We start from the raw sequence: 21,406 nt of genomic DNA, 5'->3' as shown, positions 1-21,406 counted from the left end.
CAAAATCCTTGCAGAGAAGGATTTCGTTTAGGTCCCATTTGACTCTGAAGTGAAAGAACACTATGAAGAACACTCTGAAGGGAAGTGTCACATTGGGGTGGGGGGGGGGGGTGTAGAGGCACAAAGCTATAGGAATAATTTCTCAAGCTAGAACACCATCTTGCCATCCAAAAGCAACGTCACTAAATAGAACCCTTGACAAAATGGATGTTTCTGTGTTGGATGGAGTGTGTCAGGGTACAATAAGTACAATATTCCAACTTTTCTTCAAAGCTGTCCAGCAATATGTCAAAAAACCTCCCCTCATTTCCAGATTGGCTATGACAGGCCAAGCTGGTCTTTTAAAATGATATATTGCTTGGTGTAAGTAAATTATCTATATACTCCTATGGATATTTGAATAGAAAGGGTTGATTTACCAAAGGTAAACAGACTAACACATTTACAAGTGCATTTGCTCCAGAGCTTAGTAAATGAGGTACAGTTTCACTTTACAAAGCATACCTAATCACATGCATATTTTTTTTTTTTTTCATTTTCCTTGCATTTTTGCTTGCACATGATTGGATAATGAAAGTCAGCAGAGCGTCCCCTAATTTGCTAAGCTCTGAAGCAACTGTACCTGCAAAGTGCACAGTCTGTTTGTCTTTAGTAAAATCAACACCACAATGTTTTTAGTGCTGGCCTACCTGTAGATTATCAGTAGAAATACTGTATATGAGAACTAGTCACTTGGGTCAATGAAAAAATTAGACTGGTTTAAAAGTGTCCTGTTGCAGGCATGCTGGGGGTGGTTCCCCTAAGGTAGTCCTGAGCAGTAGTAAAGACTTGGTGGATGATCAAACCCTGCCTAAATCCAGCCCAAAACAGAAAATATGCTCACTATATTTTGTCTTTATACCATACACCCTGACACTGATGCCAATTCAGCTAACAACTGCTATATTTCCTTGTTTAATCTGTACAAGAAGCGGGTTCACAGAATTATTAACTCCAACCTCAGATCTTCAAAAAGGAATGTAATTTAAACAGCTAAGTTACAAAATTCTGTGTCAGATGGTTGCTCTTTCTTGTTAAATTTCAATAAACTTGCTTGGAGGAAAGGAGATGGATTTCTAGAACAAGAACCGCTAACCAGATCTTGAGAAGAAGGAATTCCTTGAGGACAGAATTATTTTTCTCTGTTTGTAAAATCAAACTCTTTACTGCGGCATACTTCATAGTTGAAAGCTAAAAGCGCATGAATGAGTAGAAAAAAGGGTTACATATTTAAGGATCAGACTTTACACATCAAACACATTTCTTCTGTACCGGAGGGAGCAGCAGAGGCCTTGTTGCTGGCAGTGAAGCGATAGAAGGGGGGGTTATCACAATGTTGAACTATAGGGTTCACTGGATCAGTCTGCTGCAGCTCAAAGAGAAGTTCTTCCATTGTCTGGATAGTGTTATTTCTACACAAGTAGATTGCCACTTTTTTGATCTGTTGAAATAAAAAATAAAAACGTCTGTGAGGAAAGTTTCTGCCTCAAAGTTATCATGAGAAACAGCATTTTTTTTGTATTCAGTTCTGTTATAGGTACTTTCATCAGATATACCTAAACCAACTTAGGAACCATTTTAAAAAATGCAACCATCAAAAGAAGGTTAACGCGGTCACCAGGGATACCAACGTCCTACGTCACACCCGGAAGCTTGACTGTCTAGGTACTGAGCGGCAAGCGGGTTACGAGTGGTCAGCGACTGGATGCAGGTTTACCCTATGCTTTTACAGGCTTTCACCTATGTTGATTTTTGTAAGTGCAATGTTTGAAGAGTTTGTATGATTGGATGAATAAATAGTTATGCAGGATTACGCTATGTGGCATTATTAATTTGATTACATGCACCACGAACATGCGGAGTGATTCCAATGTAGCGGAGTGAGGAGAGAGTCCCATTTCTAAGTTCTAGGCTTCTTGTGAATTAGACATATCTGGAGTCGGGGCATATATCCCTTGTGTAGCGGCATACATTGGCTTGTATTCATTTGGCTCTGGTAAGTTTAATACCACTAAGCGAGCACGGCGGTGTGGTGAAGGCTTTTCCAGGATCTGAGTGCACCATTGTGGATGAATGCACTATTGTGGATGATCGGATACCTGGGATTTTGGTTCAATATTGGGGACTGTTTGCACAAATTTTCTCCTATTGCGTTTTTGTATAACAGAGACTTCATCTCAAAATAGCGCTGCTAGTGTATTATCTGTGGTTGAGGAATTTATTCTTATCTACTTAGTGATACACCTGTTTATATGTTTCATAGTTTTATAGCAGCAGCTTGTGGTCATCATTAAGACCGCTTTTGTATACATATATATATATATATTGTTTTAGTGCTTTTGTGCGCTGGGTGAGTGGACTTCTTAGAGCATTTATTGATTCTATTCCTATTTTAAACATAATTATATACTGTATATTTTGTGTTAACCATTGGGAATTATCCTAAAAGCTGCATTTAAGGTGGTATTTAACGCTGTGCAGAGAGGTGAAATTTTCTGCTACATGCGATAACCTATGCTGGAGAGGTTGAGGTCAAGTGGGTACCCTACTTCATATGATATGATCCTGTCTGAATTTGGGGAGCTTTTCAAATATGGCGTTTTGACTTATCTCTATAAAGACAGGTCACGTCATTAAACCCACGCTGGAAATTGGCAAATCTCAGCATTGATCTAGAATGCTTCAGTTTTGTCATTCAGACCCATCATTAAGCATATTTGATTTTCAGCTAGGTTAATACTTTTTAAAAAATAGAAAGGAACTGTAGCCTTGAACATTTCTGATGTCATCAGGCATGCAGATGCCTCAAACATAAGTGAGAGGAGTATGGCATATATAAACAGAAACAGAGAAAAAAGACTGTAAGACTGTTGGGATCTGTGGATAAGGCCCCTTCCACACTGGGCGGACTCCCCGCTGAGCAGGCGGATGGCTGGTCCATGTCTGCTCCATATTTGCAGAGTGGACACAGACACAGCCTGCTCTCCTCTATGGGAGGTTGGATGTAAAACAGACCACCTGCCTGTTTACACCCCGACTGCCATCTGATCTGCTAGATGGATGGGGAATGGATCCCCATCCGTCTGTTTTTAGCGGAGCAGATCAGATTGGAGCAGATGCCATAGAGGACAATTGACAGTCTGAAAAACTGCTCATGTGAAAGGGGCCTTTTAGCTGTTTTCCAGCGGAGAGAAATGAATCCGTCCTTTAATGCCGTTCTATTTCACTGAGGGGACATAGTTCCTTTAACCTATATTTACGCTCAACGCTATACACATACATGGAGTGTTCACAAAGTGTAGCCCAGTGCTTAGCAGAGGTCAGCTTCCAGCAGGTTATTTAAGCTGACTGGTAAAAGCTGGTTTCTAATTTTCTGCAACGGGTATACTGCATACCATTGCTGGATGTTATTAAATGTATGTTTGTGTGTGTAACAGAATTACATTACCTGTGGAGATCAGGTATGGAACAACAACACAAACAGGCAAAGGAATGTTTGGAATCTTACATAAGGCAGTAGAGTAGTATCGCTGCTGACCCCGCAGAGGCTAATAAGAAATTGCAATGTTATCCGAAGGTTGTTGCTCCACTTTTCATTATTGGCCAAAGCATTCCAAGCATTTTCCACCTCCTGGCCAGGCACCTCATCACCATACTGCACAATGAACATAGAAAATAAAAGAATATTAGATGTACCTAGTGAACGCTATTATGTGTGCATTATGTGTGCAAGACCACTCTTCATTCACAAGATATTCAGCATATTTATACATATTCATGTACATGCACACCCTGCAGTTCTCCAATTGTTGAAGAATTTTCTGGGATGTTCATCTACAACTAGAAGAATGCAAAGGGCACAATTCTTCAGATACACAAAGTGTTTGAGGTGCAAGAACTGTCTATGATAATATTGATTTGAATACATTTATTTTAATATTAATTGATGGATATGGTATTAAATCTGGGGTGTATGTACCATGCCTCTAGGAAGATGGGCACGAAAAAAATCTGCCAGTGCCTTGAGAATTATACCTATTTACTAGCCGTATGTATTTGGTACATAATATTCTATTTATTAGTTGTTTTGGCCTGGGTTCCTAGGTGACACTAAGCGACATCCTTATTCTTCAAAAATATTCTATAAACATCCATTGCCTATTGGCCATGTCATCTATTTTTCTTGAAATAATTTTTTATGTTTTTCTGCCTCCTTGTTAAAGTGATATTAAAGGTATTTAAAAAATAAAACATGTAATCCTTACCTGCTCTGTGCCATGGTTTTGCACAGAGCAGCCCTGATCCTCTTCTCAGGTCAACCACCAGCGCTCCTGGTCCCTCCCTCCTGCCGAGTGCTATGGGGGCTCCCAAGCCGCTGCTCTGCGTATCCATTCACACAAAGAGAAGCTGCTTGGCCCTGCCCTTCTTTCCTCTCATTGGCTCACTGCTGTCTCAGCCAATGAGGAGGGAGAGTCCCTGGAGAGTCAAGGCTCTCAGGCACATCACTGGATCACGATGGGGCTCAGGTAAATAATAGGGGGGCTGGGGAACCTGCTGCACACAGCATGAAGCGAGCAAGAAAAGGTGGTTACATTCCTACATACAGCGGGACCATGAAAAATGAATGTAGCCACCCTCTAACAGAAAATCAGATCACAGCAACAAAAAACGGATTTTGGAGATTTGATGGTGGCTGAGAGTAATAGAAGGTACGTTTTTAAGTTAAGAATACATACTTGAATAGAATTTATGTTTTTTTTAAAACCCAAAGTTTAGTGTCACTTTAGTTCTATTTTTACTAGTTACTTTTACAGCCCTCACTTTGTGCTGCATATTGTGGAACTTACAAACTGTGTGCTACTTACAAAATAATAATTATACTTTAACAGTATTTCACCTTAACTTTTGGTGCAGTGATGACACTACGTATACATGGGGATTTGTGATATTACAGTTCAAAAATTTAACTTTCACAGAGAACTGGGGTCAAAGCCCCAAGGTGAAATGATAAGCATGTCTAGCTATTTAAAACCCCCACTAACGTCTACTCCAATGCACCACATACCAGGAGGAGTGGGAGGCATCAGATGGATATTGCAAGCAAACTGAGGTTGGTCATTCTATTATCTGTAAATAGTTTTTTTTCTCAGTGGTGTATTATAAAAGGAATGTTTTGTTAGGTAAAATAAAATTTTAAGTGTCACCTTAAAGAGCACTTAATATGCAGGCATGTAGTTTATATTATTTCCATTATAAGGGGTAATTGCCCCAGATTAACTATACAGGGAAATGAAGGTATCTTCATATCATATTATTAAAGTGCAATCTTTCTCTTTCTTCAAAGAGTTTCAGAGAGCAGTAAACTATGAGCATATTCTTTGGCTAATACCTTTGCTGTCATGTACATGAGATTATTAAGCACTAGTGAAGTGGCTTCTGGTGATCCCCATCCATTTCCTTTCAGTCCACTAATGCTGGCCACTTCCCCATCCCCATCAGTGACTTCCTCCTCTGGGGTGCTGGGGCTGGAGTCTGGGAGTAGGAGTCTGCTATCCACCAGCTCGATGTTATGCAGCCATGGCAGCAGGTAAGTAAGCATGATCTGGCGCCCATTCGGATGAGTCGTTGGGAATCTTTGACTCACTTCTGTTGGTACCAAGAAGTAAACATAAAATACTCAGTAACATATTCATCAAACTAAGCTTATTTAAATGAAAGAGATTTTGCAGAGTTATAAAACTATGGCGGTTAACAAGTATGAATAACAACAGCTTTATCGTTCTGTAGAATACTCATGATTGTGACTTACACACTGTAGACCATTTAGCAGAGACTGAAATGGAAAAAGCCAACAACACTGGTTTACCCAAATAACTTTTTCATAGTCTCTTATTTGGTGTTATAAATATACCATAGAACGTGTTTTGTTACATCTGTTGTTATGATCTGTCACAAGTTGACCCAGCAAGAAAGCCAGCAGGTGAATTGAAAAAAAACTGAATGGATTCCCCATCCACAAAAACAAGGTGGATGGAGGGATGCTCCCCACTGTGTTATCGTATTCTGACTCCTCCACTCTCAGAATACAATGTTCAGCACTGCAGCACTGATCAAAGGAATATTTTCCAGCAAGCTGGTTTAAGAGAAGTTGAGAGAAGTTGATCATTAAATTGATTTCTTAGGAACGGCCATAGGTTCAATCCATCTATGACCAGATTATGTTATAGATATAAGCAGAAACAGAGGTGTTCTCTAGCCCTGCGTGACAATAATGCTCGTTTATAGATACAATACATGTAGTGAGTGTTGTCACTCTAGGACAGGAAGTGTGTTGGTGCCAAGATCAGCAGGTCAAAGAAAAGGAAAACATAGCTGAAAAGGAAAGTTAATGCACCCACTACATCTAAAGACTGGTAAAGCTGCGCTTATAATTTTTTTGTTCTTAGGTTTATATACACTTAGGAAACAGTCCTCTTTGTGAATAAAAAAACTCACCATATGACTCACAGTATGAATGATTAATAGAAAATTGCTGCATTTTCTTGACATGCAGTCGGCTTTCTTTGGTGTTCTTAAACTGCTGCATAGAGTATTTATAGAATTGCATTAAAATATAATATACCAGGTGTACACCACTGGGGCCACTTCTTTATATAGGTCTTGGCCAACAACAGCAGACTCAAGGCAATTATCCTCCTTTTCCAGAATCATATAGAAATAATCCAACTAAAAATACCTAAATGAAGTGGAGCTTTGCTTAACTGAAATTGTTCCTCACTGGCAGGCCAACTAGTGTTTTCAGTCCAATGTTTTAGGCCCTGTTCACACTGGCATTAAAAGCAGGAGTCCAGGGTGCTCTTTTTATCTCCCCTCAAACTCCTAGTAAAGAAGGCTGCAATTAACACTATAGACAGCACACAGTGCTGTTCACATTATCAAAACATGAAGTGTTTGCTTTGCTGTGCTTCAAAAATGAAGCTTCATGTAGAGTTTGGAAGGAGTGGAAGCATCTCAGCACCTTCTATTCAAGTCTATGGTAACGCATCATAAACTTAAGGCATGTGTTTGCAGCGAGCTTGCGATGTGTTTGCGGTGCATTTGCAGGGAGTTCGGCCTTGTTCAGAACAGCAAAAAAAAAAAAAGAAAAAAAACCTTGGTATTTGGGGTGCATTTTAACGCCCGTCAAACTTGTGTCAAAAGCGCAAAGGGCGTTGGGGAGCATTTTTAAGTTGCCTTTAATGCAAGCTAAATGCGAGGCAAACTCAGAGAACATCTCGCTATAGGCGTGTTTGTTAAGCATCAGTATTTTGAGCAAGTCTGAACAAGGCCTTTGTCCTACAATATAAGTCCAGCTAATTCTGATATGGAGATGAAGACATGGAAAACATTGCACACAAGTATATTATTATACAGGATGAATAAATTGATCATCTCATTACCACACACAAGTTTAATCATTCAGTTGCCACCAAGAACCTTCTTTCCATAAAATGTTTATGCTTTTTCTGCATTTGTCCCAGTTTCCTCCCAAAACCGAAAGACATTTTCGTTGTTAAAGGTCACTTGGTGTACCAGGGATATTAGCCTGTAAGCTTTTTCAGGGACATGGATTATATGTGTATAGTTCTTTAAACCATGGCATACTTTGTCATTGATATATAAATACAGGATATGATAACACTGAGGACTGGGACACTGTACTCATTAGATACGGTATCAGCTACCAGTCATAACTGAGAGGTGGCGTTGTAACAATTGCATTACTGTAGAAACATATAACAGGGGTTAATCTATTAAACCCTAAAAAAATCTGAAAAGCTAGATCAACAAAAGGCGTATATCCTTTTCTAACTGGTTTTGTGCTGAAAGGCACTTTTCCTTCCTGTAATTTTATAAAATTTGCACCATTCTGATTAGAGATTGGTTTGTATTGACAAGAGCCTGCAACACAGCAATGGCATTCAGCAGGAAACTAAACATATGGCAGATGTTGATAATTAAAATCCTAATGCATTGTTTTCAAACTAGTGCAAATATCGTTCTTTTCCTAGAACATCCAAATGGAGCATATCATTTGGATCCATTTCAGTTCTTCAATTTGGTAGCCAATATAGTACAAAGTAGAAAAAAATAAAAAGTAAAATAAAGAAGAAAAAAAAAGAAAAAAGGGCAATGAGGTGGAACCCAACAGAGGGGGAAGCATGAAAAATGTCTTAAAACCATTAGACAGTATTACCAAAATTGTGTTAAAAATGGGGATATTTCAAAATCCTGGCCTACCATATGAAAGCGGTATGCCTTCCCAATTTCACTGGCATTCATTACATGACAATCTTACAGTTCTCCACTAGGGCAGCCAAAATATACTACATGGAGCTCAACTCATCTGTCTGCAGTTTATCAATTCAAACAGCATGTATAATGTATTGAGACATACAAAGCAAGTCTCTATATACAGTATAACATGATCAACGGTCATAGAACGGGCCAAGTGCTAAACACCTAAAACAAAGTTCTCTAAAAGTAGAAAGTACCTGAGAACAAAGGCAGTGTCAGCTCAGGATACATCCGCGCCAGCTCGTTAGAAAGGCGAATTAATGAGACACTGTACAGGGGTGGTAAGATGCCGTGTGTGCCAAACAGAATACTTCCAGGCTTCTGCTCTGCTACTTTTTTAGAATATACAAACAGCTTTCCTTCCAGGACCTACAGAATGAACAGAGTGGTTTTCAGTTCAGTTAGTTATTCTCTACAAATGGTTTGATACCAATGTCTCTAACATCCCCTGTAAGCAAATTTCAGGAATAAATACAGCAAACTCACAATGCACATTATATAGAGTTTATTGTAAGTATACAGCATATAGACAAAAACATTATTTACATTCATTTTTTTAACGCCCTCTTTCCTGAAAGTGATTGAAAACCTCAAACATAAAATATGAGCAAAGCGTATCCCTCTATGGTGTGTGTACTTATCTCAATGCAGAACGCTAAGTATCTTTTCTCTCTGCTGCCTCTTTCCTCTGCTATCATCATGAGTCTCTTAAGGTTTTCCTGACACCAAGAGAAAACAGGTGACAGGGGAGGGATCCCCAGCACACAGCTTGTGATTGATAGCCTCAGCTCTGTTTCTGTGTGCGGTGTGAAGTGGGTGTGCCCCTTCCCTCCAATAAGTGCTCAGCTCTACTAACTAAGCGCTGTAGAGTAACTTCAGCTCCCCATCCCTTGTTCTCTGGAAGCTCAGACAAGCTTTATAAATTCTGAACATTGAACGGATGTAGAGGGGCTTCAGACAAACCGGTACAACTTATGTAGGATTGGTTTCATTTCGGTGTATCACCTGAGGCCAGCCACTTCACTGGGTATATGTGAGGGTTTACATCCACTTTAAAGTTTTCTGTATACTCCCTCTCGCTTTGATTATTTTTAGTGGTTTCTGGGAAACCATCTGGTTGCGTGCATGGGCGTTACACAGATTTCTTATATATAATGAAGCATTGGCTAGCAGGATTGTGGACAGTGTGTATGTGTTCGCTATGTTTCTCACCTACACAGGCTAAAGGGGTCTAAGGGTGTGTCTGATGTAGAGAAAACTGAATTTTTTTGTTACGTCATGTAAATAGATACCTAACACATCAAACTTTAAAACTGAGCACACTTGTAAAATGGTGTAAAATATTTAGTCTACGCTTTAAAAAAATGTTTACAGGTTACTCTGTGTTTAGAGTTACAGAGGAGGTCTTTCGCTAGAATTTTGCTCTCACTCGAACGTTCGCAGCGATACCTCACGTGTGATTTGAATTCAGCTTACATATGCGGACGCGCCTAACGTATATGTTCGCTTCTGTGCGTGAGCACGCAGGGACAGGGAGCATTAGAAATTTTTTGTTATGGTTCATTTTATTTTTACACTTTCCCTTTATTTTCTATTTTTGTTATCAGTTTTATTCCTATTACAAGGAATGTAAGCATCCTTTGTAATGGGTTAGGGCATGACAGGTTTATGGAAAGATCTGGAGTCTATAAGGCTACATTCACACCTGAGCGTAGCGTTTTTCGCGCGTTTTTTACCGCGATTTTACCGCGATTTTTGCGGCGTTTTTTACCGCGATTTTTACCGCGATTTTTGTGCAGGCGTTTTTAGATTGAATAGAGATCAATGGAAAACGCCTGTAATCTGCCCAAAAAGAAGCTCATGTACTTTTTTGAGCGTTGGGCGTTTTGTATACAGCGTCAAAACGCTCAGATGTGAACAGGGGCCATTGAAATGAATAGGATTTGTCTTGTTGGGCGTTTTGAGAGCTGATCCTAGAGCAGGAAAACGCCCCAAAAACGCCCCAAAACGCCTAGATGTGAACGGAGCCTTATGGAATGTCTGAGATCCAAAAAAACAAAAACAAAAAAAACAAACAAACGATCTCAGCCTTTCCAGCTAAAAAACTGCAGTGTTTACATCTGCCGGGGCCAGCATCATGACGTCACTTGCGGCCTCCTAGAGTCATAAAGATGGCCTGGGACCATCTGGTCCACGGTCAGCTCTATGGTAAACAGCCGCCACCAGTCAATAAATTGTCTGGCTCCCTGATCGCATGGGTAAGCCGGGAGAAGCACCGGAGGGCAGCGGGAGAGGGAAGCCCCCTTCCGCCGACTGGAAAAGCAATCAAGAGGCTAAACAGCCATTCCGATTGCTTTTACATGAGAGGGAATCGCCGGCTGGAAGAAACTATATCTACTTCAACCTAAGGACGTCATATGACGTCCACCTAAGGTTAAGTGGTTAAAGAGAGGCAATTAAAAGGGATATGATCACCATGTATAAATGGACATATAATATAGTAAACTTGACAACGTTTTGCACATTAAGATCACTGCAAACGAAAAACGTGCACTCTTTGCGTCTGCAGGATAAGAGTTTGCCCTTTGCATACAGAAAGGCTTTTTCACAGTAAGTCTGTGAAAATGTGAAATAGACTTCCTCAGGTGCTAATTCTAGCCAGCTCAGTAGCATGTTTTAATAAATGGATTTTTGTAAAATCTTACCGTAAAATCCTTTTCTCTTAAGCTCATTGACAGACGCAGTCCTCTTGATTAATATCAAATCGGGTTATACTGCCCTCTACAGGAGTAGGACACTAGGCAGAAGGAGAACGTTCTGGCCACACCTTAGGGGCAGTCCCAGAGGGTATATCCTCTCTCTCCCTGCTACAGGATGTCAGTTATGTCACAAAGCAGTGTCAGAGAATTTAACCCAACCCAACTCAAAAGTAGAGGGGCGGGTACTGCGTCTGTCAATGAGCTTAAGAGAAAAGGATTTTACTGTAAAATTTTACAAAAATCCATTTTTCTCTGTCGCTCATTGACAGACGCAGTCCTCTTGATTAATATCAAATCGGGACGTCCCAAAGCAGTGCCACAAATGAAGGGTGGGATAACAGAAATCAAAATTTAAATCCAGAAGTCCCAACCGGTGCCGACTAGAAGTCTTAAAGGCTCATCGGACAAAAGGATGAGACTCAACTGAAAATCCAACTGAAAAAAACCTTCGAGGTAGACCAACGGTCTCCTCAAATTGCGGCCTGCAGAACCTTGCGGCCAAAAGAGGCATCCGCCGATGCCATCACATCAACTTTATAAAATTTTGTAAAGGTATGAACCGACGACCAGGTAGCCGCCTTGCAAACCTGGACCACTGACGCCTGATGGCGGAAGGCCCAGGAAGCACTAAGCGCCCGAGTGGAGTGCGCCTTAACAGGGAATGGAGGATTCCGACCCTTAATAGAATAAGCCTGTACCACCGTCTGTCTGATCCATTTGGAGATAGTCGCGGCAGATGCAGGCAACCCCTTTTTGGGGCCATCCGTGATCACAAAAAGTGAATCCGTTTTACGAAACGAGTCCGTAGTTTTCAGGTATACCCTGATTGCCGAACCACATCCAAGGAATGTAACACAAACTCCCGAGGATGACTGGGCTTAGGACATAGGGAAGGCACTACAATGTCCTCATTCAGATGAAACTCTGAAACCACCTTAGGAAGGAAGGATGGATTCGGACGAAGAACAACCTTATCCCTATGAACCACCAGATATGGGGAACGACAAGATAATGCGGCCAGTTCTGACACCCTGCGTGCAGAAGTAATGGCTACCAAGAAGGCCACCTTCTGGGAAAACGTAAGCAAGGGAATCTCCCTGATATTTTCAAAGGGAGGTTTCTGAAGCACCGACAACACCAAATTAAGATCCCAGGGCGGTAAGGGCGTGCGCACTGGCGGAGCCAAGTGCCGCACCCCCTGGATGAAATTCCACACTAAGGAATGGGTAGCCAAAGGTTTCTGAAAGAAAATTGCTAACGCTGAAACCTGACCCTTGATAGTACTCAAGGCCAGCTTCTGCTCAACTCCTTGTTGCAGAAAAGCCAAGATTCGGGTCACCGAATAGGCTCGTGGAGGAAATCCAAAGGATTCACACCACGCAATATAAGACCTCCATGTGCGATGATAGACTTTTCTAGAAGTCGCTTTCCTTGCTTTAATTAGAGTAGGAATAACTGAAGTTGACAATCCCTTGTCCTTCAGCACCTGAGTCTCAATAGCCAGGCCGTTAAAGCCAGAGATTGTAAAGCAGGATGGAAGATCGGTCCCTGAGACCGCAAATCCTCCCTGAGAGGAAGTCTCTAGGGAGCGTCCGCGACCAGCCTGACGAAGTCGGCGTATTCGGGTTGACGAGGTCAGTCCGGAACTACCAGGATAACTGGAATTTCTTCCACCTCTATCCTGCGAAGAAGCTTCAGCAGCAACTTGAGAGGAGGGAAGACATACAGTAGCTGATACTGTCCCCACGGGGCGACCAGCGCGTCTGCTGTATTCGTTCGCGGATCTCTGGAGCGGGTTACAAAACTCCACGCCTTCCTGTTGAGCCGAGCTGCCAACAGATCCACCTCCAGGGTGCCCCAATGAAGGCACCGCTGGTGAAATATCTATGGATGAAAAGGCCATATCCCTTGATCCAGAATCCAACGGCTGACATAATCTGTCTGCCGATTTTCCACCCCCGGAGTGCATACTGCGGTGAGAGCTGGAACAATCCTTTCCGCCCAATGAAGAATGCTGGCCACCTCTATGGCCGCCAGGGCACTCTTGGTGCCCCCTTGGTGATTGACATAAGCCACGGCCGTGGCCTTGTCCAACTGAATCCAAACCGGGTTGCCCTGAAGCTACTCGGTCCAGAAAATCAGACAAAGTCTGATCGCTCTCAGTTCCAATACATTTATCGGTAACCTGGATTCTGTCGGAAGAAATGACTTCCCCTGGCTGAGCATCGGAGACCGAAGCTACCAGACCAGAGACTCTCTGGTCCGCTCACTCAACCGGATCCGATTGTCCAGAGAATCGGGATTTCGATTCCATCTGAAAAGAATCTCCTTTTGGGGAATTCGGGTATGCGACTGGGCATACGGTACTGCCTCTAAAAAGGCCACCATCAGTCCCAGGACCAGATAGTTCAATCTCCTGGTGGGAACTAGGAATGATCTTTTGCAAAAGTGAAGAAAACGTTCTGCTCAAGGAGCGGGAACTGCCGCTCCCTGTTGCATCAAGTTTATTACTGCTCCCCGCAAAGCTTTTAAGCGATCCGGGGATAGTCGCATGTTGGAAGGGAAGAATCGCACCGGTAGAAGTGATCGAAACTTGATTTTGTATCCCGACCGCATGACCTCGCAAACCCCTTTGTCCGGGATTCTGGAAAGCCATGGATCCGGAAACCGGTGAAGACGTCCCCCCACCCCAGAGATGGGTGGGGGGCGCACCTTCAGGCTGTCTTATCTTCAGGTTTGGCTGAGTCGGGCTTTTGTTTTCCCGACCAGCGCCCTCTGAAACCCCCTGAAGGGGCTTTGGAGGACTTCCCCTTATCGCCCGCCCCAGCGGAGCGAACAAACTTCTTATGAGCGGAAAAGGAAGGTCCTCGCCTGTTACGAGGTCCTTTACCTTTAGTTGTCTGTGGTAAAAAAGTGCTCTTACCCCCAGTGAGATCCTCTATAATCTCATCCAAGGTGGCCCCAAACAGGCGATCCCCCTGAAAAGGAAGATTAGACAAAGTCTTTTTGGAACCTTGATCAGCCGACCAGCACTTTAACCATAACACGCGTCTGAGGACCACTGCTGAAACAGATGCACGCCCTAGCAAGGGAGTGGCGTCCAGGGCGGCTTCACAGATGAACTGTAGCCCTTGTATAATCTGCTCCAGCAAATCTGATACTGCCGGGGGGATACTTCTCCCCTTTATGTCACGGCGTAACAATTTGGTCCATTCTGTCAATGTTTGTGAAACTAAACCAATGGCAATCACTGGCCTAAATGTTGACAGTATCAGGGAAAAAATGGAGCGAGATTCGGCTTCCACTTTTCGATCCACCGGATCCCTAAAGGACGGAGCGTCCTCCAACGGGATAACAGTGGCTTTATTTAGTCTGGAAATTGGTGGGTCCACCACTGGTGGTACCGTCCATTTCTTAAGGAGGGATTCCTCAAACGGATAGCGCCTAGCAATGCGTTTGGAAATAGCAGGGGTTCATTTTGGACGATCCCATTCTTCCTTAATTAGGTTACCAAAACATTTGGGCAAGGGAAAAACCTTCGCCATTTTGGTAGGCTTGCTGGTACCAAAGGGAATTTCAGTGTCATCTACCTCTGCCGGTGTAACCTCAAGACTTAAGGTTTCCCGGACAGACATGACTAGTGCGTTCACTAACGCTTCTTCTTGCACTATGGCGGAGGCAGAAACGTCCTCCTCACTGTCTGAGGAGACCGTACCTGAGACAGCAGTCCCAGAAGAGGGACCTGCAGCTGCAGTGACCAGCTCAGAATCCGTATCTGAAGTGTCAGATGAAATAGGGGTAGGCGCCGGGGATCGCTTCCTTGACCCCCATCCCTTACTCCTAACTAGACAGAAAAAAAACTGACATCCTGTAGCAGGGAGAGAGAGGATATACCCTCTGGGACTGCCCCTAAGGTGTGGCCAGAACATTTTCCTTCTGCCTAGTGTCCTACTCCTGTAGAGGGCAGTATAACCCGATTTGATATTAATCAAGAGGACTGGGTCTGTCAATGAGCGACAGAGAAAAAGTATTTTTTTTTCTAAGTGTACAGAATATAACTGCCTGTTAATATTCATAAGTAGTAACACCAATTGTTGAGTCAGGGATTATATGATTGACTTGGGGAACGGGAAGGGTTTTTATCCTCTGTTGCAGCAAACTGATGCATGATTTATAAGGTTTTTGCCATCCTTTAGATTACCTGTGTGTAAGGTTTCTGTGTATGTATGTTTTGATCCACTGTAAAGAACAAAAATTGAGCACTAGTAGGTTAGGGGGAAAAAAAAAAAAAAAGACTTTCTTGAAAAAGCTGGGAACATCCACTGTGGGTAAGTAGCACAGTCAGGTCTGCTCTGTTATATTTCCTCTGGCAACCTGGAAAGCTTGAAAATTATTGCATTTTAAGAAGCAGACTAAAATCAATGGGTCTCAGACTGGAAAAAAGAAATGCCTTTCAATAAATGTCAGGATATATTTCAATTAGAGAATGGATTCACATACCTGCATTAACTGCACGGAGATCTCATAGATTTCCCGACTGGTATCGGAGGCTTTAAAGAGGACCAGATTCAGCAAGGTCACAATGTCAAATGGATAATTCCTAGGATTAAAGATACAATGATTTCAGTTAAGCCAAATTACATTTTATATTTTAGTCCCCACAGTTACTATACAATACCACTGAAATAACACCTTTTCATTAAATCATAGAAGTGAATCTGTATTTTAGCATATTAGGCTCACTTTCCTTGATTGTGCTTCAAACTAACCCAAATAATCTACTTTATATATTAAACCCTCTTACTGTCACAGCCGTAACTATTATGGCAAGGTAATAGGAAGCTGTAAGGCCCCGTTCACATGGGCGCATCGCCCAACGGGGTCCGTTCTGCTTAGCGGGGGATGGATCCGCCAATCCCCATTGAGCAGGCGGATGACAGCGCCGTCTCCACTCTGTGTGCAGAGATGGAGCGGTCAGATCTCCGCTGTCCTCTATGGGGAGATCGGATGAGAGCGGACCATATGTCTGTTCTCATCCGATCCTTCAGACGGATGGAAAATAGGGTTTCCATACGTCCGGATTTCACGGACAGGATCGGAATCGGATTGCAGCAGGTGTCAGCGGAGATGTCTCCGCTGACACCCGCTGCTCCATAGGGATGCATGGAGCATCCGATCAGGTCCGCCTGAAAAACTGACAGGAGGATCGGATCGCCCGTGTGAAAGGGGCCTTAAGAAACTCATAGCTAAAAAAGCTGCCGAGAGAGAAATTTATTAGCTGGTATTTCTATTTATGGTAGAAGTGATCTGGCTAAGTCAAATCATCATGAGGTGGAGAGCGTGACGTCACTACACTGCCTCTCTATGAGGTTGAGGTGGGGTGGTAACATCACGCTCTCCGCCAAGTTCAAACATAGAATGCTTTGCATTAATTCAGAAAATACAAAGTACTCTTTGAATGGCACTTACTGTATGTTGACCGCCTGTGTTCAGTAAGAAGTACAGCCGCTTGGCACAAAACCCAGAATCAAATGGAGATCACTGAAGTGTCTACTTCAGTGATTTCCAGCTTCCAGGGATATCTTTAGGTGTGTAAATACATAACTACTTTGGTCCAAGCTAGACCAATGTAAGTAACTATGTATAAAATACCCCTACCAGGAATTCATCTTTAACCAAGTTAAAGTTTCTTTGCATAGAAAACCCAATCATGCGGAAGAAAAATGTAAAAAAATGGATTTTTGCTTGCACACAAACGGATTATTGAAGTCAGTACAACTACACCTCATTCGCCTAGCTATGTTAAAATTCACTTTGGAAAGGGAAACTCACTTGTCTTAGTGAGTAAGGTGACTTCAATTATCCAATAATTTGCAAACAAAAATCTATTTTTTCCTTCCTGGATAAAGGTTTTACTTAATAAACAAAAGCTGATCATTGTAAGCACACGTCAGTGGTAAATGTCTCAACCCCTCCAAATGCTACATCTGCAGGACAACTTGTTCTGTTAAAAAACAATTGACTTATTGGCAGGATCACCAGGTGAAAATAAAGGAAAGAAAGCAAAAAAATAAAAATAACGCCATTACATAGAAGAATTGATAAGCTGCAATGCAATAAATGTTCTCGCTCTCTCTATACAAATACAGGTGCATTTCAAAATTAGATCAAAAAGTTAATTTATTTCAGTAATTCAATTAAAAAAATGAAACTCATATTTTATATAGATGCGTTACACACAACTGCGCTCCCCAAATCATCACTGACTATGGAAACCTCCCGCTGGACCTCATCCAACTTGGATTCAGTGCCTCTCCACTCTTCCTCCAGACTCTGGGACCTTGATTTCCAAATGAAATGCAACATTTTTCACAGTCTGTGATGATTTGGGGAGCCAGGTCATCTGCTGGTGTTGGTCCACTGTGTTTTATCAAGTCCAAAGTCAGCGCAGCCCTCTACCAGGAAAATCTAGAGCACTTCATGCTTCCCTCAGCTGTCCAGCTTTATGGAGATGCTGATTTCTTTTTCCATCAGAACTTGACACCTGCCCACACTGCCAAAAGTACCAATACCTGGTTTAATGATCATTTTATCACCGTGCTTGATTGGCCAGCAAACTCGCCTGACCTAAACCCCATAGAGAATCTGTGGGGTATTGTCAAGAGGTGGAGGAGAGACACCAGACCCAACAATGCAGAAGGTCGCTATCAAAGCAACCTGGGCTTCTATAACACCTCAGCAGTGCCACGGGCTGATCGCCTCCATGCCACACCACATTGATGCAGTAATTCATGCAATAGGAGCCCCGACCAAGTATTGAGTGCATACTATACTGTACATGGCCATACTTTTCATTAAGCCAACATTCTTGTATTAAAAATCCTTTTTTTTTTATTAGTCTTATGTAATATTCTAATTTTCTGAGATACTGAATTTAGCTGTAAGCCATAATCATCAAAATTAAAAGAAAGAAATGCTTGAAATATATCACTCTGTGTGTAACACGTCTATATAAAATATAGAAGTTTCACTTTTTGAAATGAATTACTAAAATAAATTAACTTTTAGATCATATTCTAACTTTAGGAGCTGCACCAATATATCTCTATATATACATACACACATGCATAGCTTTTAAAATAATTCAACGTAATAAAAATGCAGGGAATCGCAAGCCTTATTACATTTTATAGTTCTTACAGTGTTTATCTGACTATGTAATGACATGTTTGAGGCAATTACATTAGATTATCGATCACTATTTTTATTTATGTATTAATTATACAGGTTTACTATAAACAGGTCTCCCTCGATCTATCTATCTATCTATCTATCTATATATATATATATATATATTAGATATACAGTGGGTACGGAAGGTATTCAGACCCCCTTAAATGGTTCACTCTTTGTTATATTGCAGCCATTTGCTAAAATCATTTAAGTTCATTCTTCTTCCTCATGAATGTACACATAGCACCCCATACTGACAGAAAAACACAGAATTGTTGACATTGTTGCAGATTTATTAAAAAAGAAAAACTGAAATATCACATGGTCCTAATTATTCAGACCCTTTGCTCAGTATTTAGTAGAAGCCCCCTTTTGATATAATACAGCCAGGAGTCTTTTTGGGAAAGATGCAACAAGTCTTTCACACCTGGATTTGGGGATCCTTTGCCATTCCTCCTTGCAGATCCTCTCCAGTTCTGTCAGGTTGGATGGTAAACGTTGGTGGACAGCCATTTTTAGGTCTCTCTAGAGATGCTCAATTGGGTTTAAGTCAGGGCTCTGGCTGGGCCATTCAAGAACAGTCACGGAGTTGTTGTGAAGCCACTCCTTCGTTATTTTAGCTGTGTGCTTAGGGTCATTGTCTTGTTGGAAGGTAAACCTTCGGCCCAGTCTGAGGTCCAGAGCACTCTGGAGAAGGTTTTTGTCCAGGATATCCCTGTACTTGGCCGCATTCATCTTTCCCTCGATTGCAACCAGTCGTCCTGTCCCTGCAGCTGAAAAACACCCCCACAGCATGATGCTGCCACCACCATGCTTCACTGTTGGGACTGTATTGGACAGGTGATGAGCAGTGCCTGGTTTTCTCCACACATACCGCTTAGAATTAAGGCCAAAAAGTTCTATTTTGGTCTCATCAGACCAGAGAATCTTATTTCTCACCATCTTGTTGGAGTCCTTCAGGTGTTTTTTAGCAAACTCCATGCGGGCTTTCATGTGTCTTACACTGAGGAGAGGCTTCCGTCGGGCCACTCTGCCATAAAGCCCCGACTGGTGGAGGGCTGCAGTGATGGTTGACTTTCTACAACTTTCTCCCATCTCCTGACTGCATCTCTGGAGCTCAGCCACAGTGATCTTTGGGTTCTTCTTTAACTCTCTCACCAAGGCTCTTCTCCCCCGATAGCTCAGTTTGGCCGGACGGCCAGCTCTAGGAAGGGTTCTGGTCGTCCCAAACGTCTTCCATTTGAGGATTATGGAGGCCACTGTGCTCTTAGGAACCTTAAGTGCAGCAGAAATCTTTTTGTAACCTTGGCCAGATCTGTGCCTTGCCACAATTCTGTCTCTGAGCTCTTCAGGCAGTTCCTTTGACCTCATGATTCTCATTTGCTCTGACATGCATTGTGATCTGGAAGGTCTTATATAGACAGGTGTGTGGCTTTCCTAACTAAGTCCAATCAGTATAATCAAACACAGCTGGACTCAAATGAAGGTGTAGAACCATCTCAAGGATGATCAGAAGAAATGGAAAGTTAAATATATGAGTGTCACAGCAAAGGGTCTGAATACTTAGGACCATGTGATATTTCAGTTTTTATTTTTTAATAAATCTGCAACAATGTAAACAATTCTGTGTTTTTCTGTCAGTATGGGGTGCTATGTGTACATTCATGAGGAAGAAGAATGAACTTAAATGATTTTATCAAATGGCTGCAATATAACAAAGAGTGAAAAATTTAAGGGGGTCTGAATACTTTCCGCACCCACTGTATATACACATACACACAGTATTTGTGTATATACATATTTATTTTTTATTAATTTATTTTTAAAAAGACAGCAACTAACATCATTACTGAATAAAGACTCTAGGATACGCCACATAGATTCTCCTGTTTTCAATCAGTTTCAGCAAACAATAGATTTGAACTGTATAAAACGAACAAAGCGAAGCTACAATCATTTAGCAGCACCACTAAGCATGAAGCACAGACACTACAAAAAAGCATAGTTTAAAAAAAACCCATTAAAACCCATTTTGATATACAGTACTTATTTCCATCAAGCCCATTGCAATCATAACCATATATAAAAAATATACAGATTTCCTTTCAAAGACTAATCCCAATAACCCCTCATCTGAGATCTCATCCTCCACGTAACTCCATAATCTAGTGACTGAGGCCTCTCCCCTTTCCTTCACTTGCCATTTGTTATGCAGGCCATTCATAGGTCAAATTCTAAACTAATTTTCATTCGAAAATCAGGAATTTCATAAGTTTTGTAATCCGATGGTGCAACCATTGATTTCAAAATTCAACCAGCCAAGCCTTCAATTTCACCTCAAGTTGCTACAGAATTTGTGGCTGGGAATCTTCTTTTCTTTCCAGGTCAAAGCTCATGTGCATTACTTTTTCAGTTATATTTTTCTCACGATTCTCCCAATATTTATTAGAAATTTGTTTTGTTTTTCAAAAAACGTCAATCATGCCTGATTACGCAAATTTGATGGCCGCATGAAAATCAGCCTGTTTTTGCGGCCCACTAATGTGTGCCAAGTTCAAATTAAAATTCTTAATTACAAATTTCGAAAGAAAATTCGTTTGGAATTTGACCCATGTATGGCTGGCTTTAGACCCAGCATATGTAATCTGTTTTTAAACTAGAATAATTGTACGCTGTATTTTTTCTTATATTGTCTCGCTGGCTGAATGTTGTGGCCCCAGGCATACTCTGATGAAGAAGCACGCATGCTCCGAACGCGCACATTCCCTTGCTCATACCGGAAGTGATGACAACTAGTGAGGCGGAGGCGCCGAAGATCCAGGAAGTACCCGAAACCACCAACACTGCCGGGAACCAGTGGCTGCACACCTATCCTCCTACTCCACGTCCACAGAGCGGATGAAACCAACTTACTTCCCTGTGCATTCTTACCAATATCTTGTGAGTTACCTTTACTGCTTGCTCAATAAAATGGTTTTATACTACACTTAGATGGCGCTGCTCTTTTTCCCTAACCTTGTCTGTTCACAGAGTTCCTT

At 41.8% G+C, this 21,406-nt stretch overlaps 1 protein-coding gene across 2 annotated transcripts in view; it reads right to left on the bottom strand.

Annotated features, from left to right (window-relative positions):
• Positions 1-21,406, bottom strand: part of FRY (FRY microtubule binding protein) — a 364,889-nt gene that overhangs the window by 124,107 nt on the left and 219,376 nt on the right. For both annotated transcript variants that reach the window (XM_082244584.1, XM_082244585.1), the window contains exons 30-34: positions 15,636-15,735; positions 8,574-8,745; positions 5,429-5,685; positions 3,548-3,694; positions 1,312-1,480 (exon numbers count right to left, since the gene is read on the bottom strand). In XM_082244584.1, the coding sequence (XP_082100710.1) occupies positions 1,312-1,480; positions 3,548-3,694; positions 5,429-5,685; positions 8,574-8,745; positions 15,636-15,735 (845 nt within the window). The remainder of the gene's footprint in view (positions 1-1,311; positions 1,481-3,547; positions 3,695-5,428; positions 5,686-8,573; positions 8,746-15,635; positions 15,736-21,406) is intronic.

This window comes from Pelophylax lessonae (genome assembly GCF_965119305.1).
Source record: "Pelophylax lessonae genome assembly, chromosome: 2".
Classification (NCBI taxonomy): Eukaryota; Metazoa; Chordata; class Amphibia; order Anura; family Ranidae; genus Pelophylax; species Pelophylax lessonae.
This window is presented reverse-complemented; position numbering and strand designations above follow the sequence as displayed.